The sequence below is a fragment of the Echinops telfairi genome, unplaced genomic scaffold, assembly GCF_000313985.2.
Source record: "Echinops telfairi isolate 266 unplaced genomic scaffold, ASM31398v2 ScPeMD7_7469;HRSCAF=8507_1, whole genome shotgun sequence".
Lineage (NCBI taxonomy): Eukaryota > Metazoa > Chordata > Mammalia > Afrosoricida > Tenrecidae > Echinops > Echinops telfairi.
In genome coordinates this window covers 9,153,168-9,159,888 of record NW_022111373.1, presented here as the reverse complement: position 1 = coordinate 9,159,888, position 6,721 = coordinate 9,153,168, and the positions used below count along the sequence as shown (strand labels likewise).

General features: G+C 37.6%; 1 protein-coding gene across 1 annotated transcript in view; it reads right to left on the bottom strand.

Annotated features, from left to right (window-relative positions):
- The window catches only part of FNIP1 (folliculin interacting protein 1), a 110,490-nt gene that overhangs the window by 9,548 nt on the left and 94,221 nt on the right, over positions 1 to 6,721 (bottom strand). Inside the window, exons 12-15 of the mRNA XM_030888868.2 lie at positions 5,875 to 6,021; positions 3,681 to 3,850; positions 1,653 to 3,072; positions 190 to 358 (exon numbers count right to left, since the gene is read on the bottom strand). Coding sequence (XP_030744728.1) covers positions 190 to 358; positions 1,653 to 3,072; positions 3,681 to 3,850; positions 5,875 to 6,021 — 1,906 coding nt within the window. The remainder of the gene's footprint in view (positions 1 to 189; positions 359 to 1,652; positions 3,073 to 3,680; positions 3,851 to 5,874; positions 6,022 to 6,721) is intronic.

Below are 6,721 nucleotides of genomic sequence, written 5' to 3'. Positions count from 1 at the left end.
GTAAAGAATTATATAACACAACCAAGTGAGATTTTCCCTTTACAGACACAATTGCTTTAATACTTGAAAATATATCAATGTAATTCATCATGATTGTGTTAGGCAGTGAAGTATCACCAAAAATACAGGGTAATTCTGGGTTAACAGAGTTTGTTAGAAATAAATCCAAAGACAGCAAAGGCCACTTACCTGAATAGCATGGGACAAATCTGACACAAGACACTGGCGGAGCCTCTCATCACTCCCAATTCCCTGAAGCACAAAGTCAGGCACATAAGATGAGCAGTAGCCACCCAGCAAGGACCTCCCAAAGTTGGCAATATTAGGTTGAACAGAACTCACTTCAATTAACTTTGACCTGGAAGAAAGGTCCCCCCCAAAGGGGCATATCTAATTAGTAATAAGTACCTCTTACCAAAAAAAAAAAAATTTCAACTCTACTAGCCCACATATTCAGTACCACCATTTTGTATAAGTACTTTAATTAAACAACTTCACAATGAGATGGGCATAAATCTTTCAGATTTATGGCAGACTTCAGGAAAGTATAGTTGTCCATTTTATTTATAACATATTCCCAATACCCTTGAGCTATATCAAAATCATCGTGCAAAACAAAGCAGCTAACTACTTCACAAATGCAGTTTGGTATATAATATTTCACAACAGTGGATGAAATGTCTCCTTATATATCTGACCCAGAGTGTGCATTCCCTGTTAAATCTATTTCTAACAGCTACAGCAGTTTCAAAAGTGTGTGGGAAAATAGCATTAAAAGTCAATGGATTTTCCTATTGATGTAGTGAAGCCCCTAGCACATTTCCCTGCATTCTTAGTGATTATGTTTAGCTACTTGCCAGTCTCAGTAGAGGCCTTTTGGGGCTTAATGCACTCCTAAATCACTTGAATTGAAAACATCTAAGCACTAAGAGATAAACTAATTAGAACCTGTAACTTTTCTCTGGTGCATTCACAAAACTCCTCTGTGGTGTCAGGGTCTTAGCCTTTAACCCTTCCTATAACTGAAAGCACATGGCAATAAAGAAAACTTGTCCGGCCCAATGACCTCTTCATTTACATTAGCTACTACTATTACTCACAGCAAGTGTAGGACTAAGCTGCCTCTTTTGCATTTCCCAGGGTGTAAACCTTTACAGGGTAGGAAGTTACATGTTCTCTTGCGAAGCACACCTGGGGGGCCTGGAACAGATGATTTTGTGGTTAGCAGCCCATATGTAACCAACGTGCAACCAAGTGGTGTATTGGTTTACCTGCTGGACTGCTAGCCACAAGGTCAGCTGCTTGAATCAGGCTCTCGTAATGGTCTGTTTATGAAAAGTCAACCACTAAAAACCCTTTGGAGCACAGTTCTACTCTGACACACATGGAAGTTTTCATGAGACAGAAATGGTTCAATACCTGTTTGCTTAAATCCAAAATACCAAACCCACCTTAGGTGAGTTGTCAGACTCATAGGGACCCTATAGGAAAGAGTACAAGCTGTCCCATACTGCCTCAAGCCTATAAATCTTTAGGGAAGCAGAATGTCCTATATTTCTCCTGAGCAGCTGCTGGGTTCTAAGCCGAGAGCTTACCCATGGCACCAGCAGTTTCTTGGTAACTGGTTACTGTATACGTGAAAACATACTTACCCAGGAAAAGGTATCTCTTCCTCTTCTGCCCAATCTTCTTGCTCGCCTCCATAAAAACTGCTGACTTGTCTAGTCACATCATGACCTGTATCTTCACTTTCACTGTCACCAAGGGCACTATCTGAACTTTCATTTCTTGGAATGTCCCATTCATTTCCTACAGTAATTTTTTTCTCTGAACTCTCTTTATCTCCATGGGGGACAAGAATAGAGAGTGTATCTGTTTGGTCTTGCTGAGGAAAGCAGGTTTTATATGCATCTTGGTGAACTGTTTCTACACATTTACATAGTAATTCATTTTTCTGTGTGCTATTTTTTGAACACAATCTTTTTGGAAACTCCAACACACAAGAGTGCTCTTTATTGCCTGTACTTATTTTAACTGGAATATCATCAATAGTCCTGGTTTCAATGGAATCATCATTAAAATATTCGTCAAATAAACTCATGCTGTCGGGGTCTGAATGATTCCAACAGGGAAGTTCACAGGCCTCTCCAGAAATCCTCTTTTGTATATCAGAATCTCCAGGTTGGTCCTTAGCCTTTTGTTTAGTTTCTTGATGCAGATCAATAGCTGCTCCTTCTTCCTTCAGAGGCTTGCTATGATACCTGGTGATCTGATCCACCACTGCCTGACTCCGGAGTTCAGTATCTGAATCAGGTGACATGGAATCCCCAATCAGGAAAGTAACCTTTGTCTGGGTTGCCTCACAAGAAAGTGAAGGTGATACAAGCTTGTCTGGAGGTTTTTTTTCCACAATAATTCCCGTGGATCTCATCATTTTGCCTGTGTGGCCATCTGAATCCAGCAATTCCTCACTCTGCCGTGTTTCCCCTGGTGACTCTAAGCCTGATTCTGACAATGAACATTTGTCTACTGGAGCAGATCCTATGCAAACAACCGTCTCTAACTTGGTGTCAAGACACGTTCTTAATTTATCTGCATACTGCTTAATATCAAAAGCATTTTCTTCTTGGCAATCAGAAGTAGTAAGCATTTGGCACTCATCTGAAGTTTCTAACAGTTTCTTAGAGATATTTTGAACATCATCTCTCTCTTGTGAAACATTCTCTGCATTTTGCTCAAGAAGTGGACAACTACAATGTTTACAGGTACAATTAGGAATCCTTGTTTCTTCTGGCTCTTTAAAAAGCAAACTGCTTTTGTTTCTATGCATTGTGATAAGTACATACTCAGATTCTTCTATTTCACCTTTCTCTAAAGTGGTAGTAATTACTGTGCCAGGCATAACAATGGCTTCATCTTCCCCATTTTCTAAAAGATGGGTTTCTTGAAGTTCAGAGCATCTTATGAAGTAAGTAAGAAAATAAAGCAGCCTCTGGACCATATCTTGTCGTTTGCCAACTACCACAGTCCTTGCTGACCGTACAGGAGAGCCAATAGCGCCATACAAGTCCCCTGCAACAGAAAACTCAGTTACTGAACACGCTTGCTACTCACATAGTTAATTTCAAAGATCAGAAACCTACTCTTACCGGATGAGGGGTAGTCAAATTTTATGCTTAGCTGTTTAACAGATGAGTGACTATTCAGGGGAGTAGGCTAAGAGGAATGGGATTAACCAGGGAGAAAAGTCTATGAGAGGTTTCTAATGTCCTCCTTAAGCAGTTACTATGGTTCTAAAATCTTAAGTAAAGCGTCAATTTTCTGAGGTCACATTAAAATAGAACATTCTCTGTGCAAACCCCTGAGGGTACTTCAATCTGGGAAGAGATGTGTTGCCCGGAGTAGTGTACATAACGATTCTGTGGTTGTGCCAAACGCAGTGAAGAAAAAGCATAATACCTGTATGTTGGGGGAGGGGGTTAGAGGGGAGGAAGTAGTGGTAGAATGGAGCAGAACTGTAGTAGTCATGCCATATACTTAACCACATGTCTTACATCATATCCTGAACTTCAACTGCCGCTGCCCTACCAGGAGCCCTCATTCCTTATTTTTGTTGTGCTAAAATCTCACAAATGTTTAAGCATAATTCACAGAGTGTTAAGAGTTTTCAAATTACATACCTAGTTGTGCCCAAAGTGGGTTATATGGGTGAGTCTTTGCCAACATGTCCACACTCTGCGAGGAATGTTTTTCTAAAAATATTTTTATAGGTGGCTGTCCATTTGGCATGACTGTTGGGACCCAGGCAAGATGATTGGTCAGAACTGCTGTAATGAGAGCTGGCAAGAATCTGAAAACAAAATGGATCCTATCACATTTCAATCGGCCTTCATGAAACCTTAAGGAAAATGCAGTATCAGAACAGAGCAGAGTACATAGTACCACATGGCATAAAAAGGTGGGGAAAGAAAAAGATGATATATCACTAGGATGAAACTGAAAATAAAGTTTTCATTTGACAAGATGTTGAAACGCCTAAAAACAGGAACTCACAAGGATACTTAATACAATGATATGCACAACAGCATTATTAAAAATATCCAAAAAGTAGAAACAAGTGTCTATCAACAGATTGGTGGAAGAAAGAAAATCGGCTATTACTCAGCCATTTAAAATAATGACATTCTGATAAATGGATGAACCTTGAAAATATGCTAAGTAAAATAATAAAGACAAATACTATTAAGACCCCATTATCGGCGATTTCTAGAATAGGAATATGCACAGAGACAAACAGTAACTAGTAGCTACTAAGGGTTGGGAAGGAAGTGGGAATTATTGTTTAATGAGTACTGAGTTCTTATTTGAGGTGATAGAAAGTTTGGGAAATAGTAAAGATAGTCAAACATTTTCAATGTAATTAATGCTAGTAAATTTATGCACTTAAAAATAGCTAAGAAAGCAATTTTTGTTACATATATTTTACAATACAAAAAATGAATCCATGGAATCTAGCATTTTCTTGTGTTTCTGATTTGTTTTAATGTTCTATGAAATGAGGTTGTTTCATAAATGGATATAATTCACAAAAATATGGGAAGCTCCACAGAGTTCTCTAAAATGGGAAGAATTCCAATGTAACAAAGGGCATCTTTATCTTCTCTCATTCCTAAATTCTGTGATACTCTTTCATATTCTATAAATCTTTCTCTTAATTATTTTCAAAAGGGTGACATATTATTAATTATATAAAATAATTATATGGCTAATGGTTGCTTATTTTATGTTGTTTGGGGGTTTATATACTGGACATCTAAATAAACTAAATGATAACTTAGCTTAAAAAAAAAGGAAATAAATAACTCAAGTAAGCCAGATTGAGTGTCAATGCTTACGTTTATTAACAAAAAGCTTAGTACTTAGACACTGTTAACCTAGCTCAGAGATCATAAACTGGTACTTTGAGGTCAACACTGACTCTGGAGCTCACATCTTTTGCTTGCTGTCTGTTAAATATGAATGTGTTTTTACCATTAAAAATTAAGATATTTAACAAAAGAGAAGTCCAGCTACCCTTGTAGCTGAAGATATGACAATAGTCAAGAACCAATTATAAACAACTCCCTATAGACTTGGAATCTGTGCTAGACTTTATGAAAAGCCCTACCAGGTTGCTGGTCTCGTTTACTACATGTGAAGAACCCTGGTTTTATTCAAGAACTATTTTTATTGAAAGCTAATAAAACTGTATTTGAAGAGACTCCTAAGTTCAAACTTCCTGGTAACTCTATTTCTCTTTTGGTTTGTATTATAAGGTTTAAATATTTTTTTACAAGCTGAATTATATCAAAATTGGAATGAATTATATCAAAATTACAATAGAGGCATGGAATCACAGAGCAAAATTTCATATCCAAGGCAACAACAAAAAAGAAAAACAGCTCTAACCTTTTGACCTTAAAAAAAAACTAAAAGGAACAATTAATTTAGTTTAAAGTTATAAAGGTAAATAAAAGAAAAGTAACCTGGGGAACCGATTACAATGATCTACATATAACCTCCTCCTTGGCGGACGGACAACAGAAAAGTGAATGAAGGGAGATTTTGGACAGTGCAAGATATGACAAAATAATTATTTATAAATTATCAAGGGCTCATGAGGAAGGGGAGAGTGGGGAGGGAGGGGGAAAATGAGGAGCTGATGCCAGGGGCTTAGGTGGAGAGCAAATGTTTTGAGAATGATGAGGGCAATGAATGTATCAATGTGCTTTACACAATTGATGTATGTATGGATTGTGATAATAATTGTATGAGCCCCTAATAAAATGATCAAAAAAAAAAAGAAAAGTAACCAAAAAATAAAGTAAGTCATACTGATTCTTGGCAGCATTTTCCATTAGGAAAGTGAATTCCTTCATAAAACGATGGCAAAGCTGGTTCTTTTCTGGAGTTCCTGACATCATTGTAAGCCACACAGGCTCGCCAATCCGTGGCATTGTGTAAAGGTTACAAATGGCTGTTCTAAAAAAGAGGAAGACACATTATGAAGTTCAACATTCCCAAAATCACACATAGTATTCTAAAGACAAAGTTCATGTTGCCAATTTGATGTATTATGTCATTCCTTCTGTGTAAACAGTTGCTGGGGCCTGTTCTACACACTAACTCAAATTATGTTTCTTCTGGCGGTGAGAGCCACCAAAGACTTTTATGTGTCCCAAGGTAAATTATTTCTCTACTTTAAGTATCAGATTCCTCCACCTTTAAAAACATGTGATTGGACATGGTGATTTGTAAAGCCACGTCTAGCTCATTAAAGTATACATCATAACTAGATATTCAGCAAACAACAATAGTATATTCCACAAACCAAAGCAGCCTCTCACAAATGTGATGTATTTAAACAAGCAAATGCCCCAATACATCCAAAATAAAGCCTGCACCCATCAAGACAAATCCAGCGCAAAATGACCCTATAAGACAGAGTAGAATCCCCCCATAGGGTTTCCAAGGATCTAAACTTTTATGGAAGCAGATTGGTCAACAACTTTCTGCAATAGCATGGTTAATGAGTTAGAACCACCAACCTTTTAATTAGTACATGAGAGCAACTTAAGGATGATGCACTGCCAGGACTTCTCCCTACCCTCATACGGAACATCATAGTCTTCAAAGTTCAAAAATACCACCAGTTTTTCAAAAATTGAGGTACATGGAATAC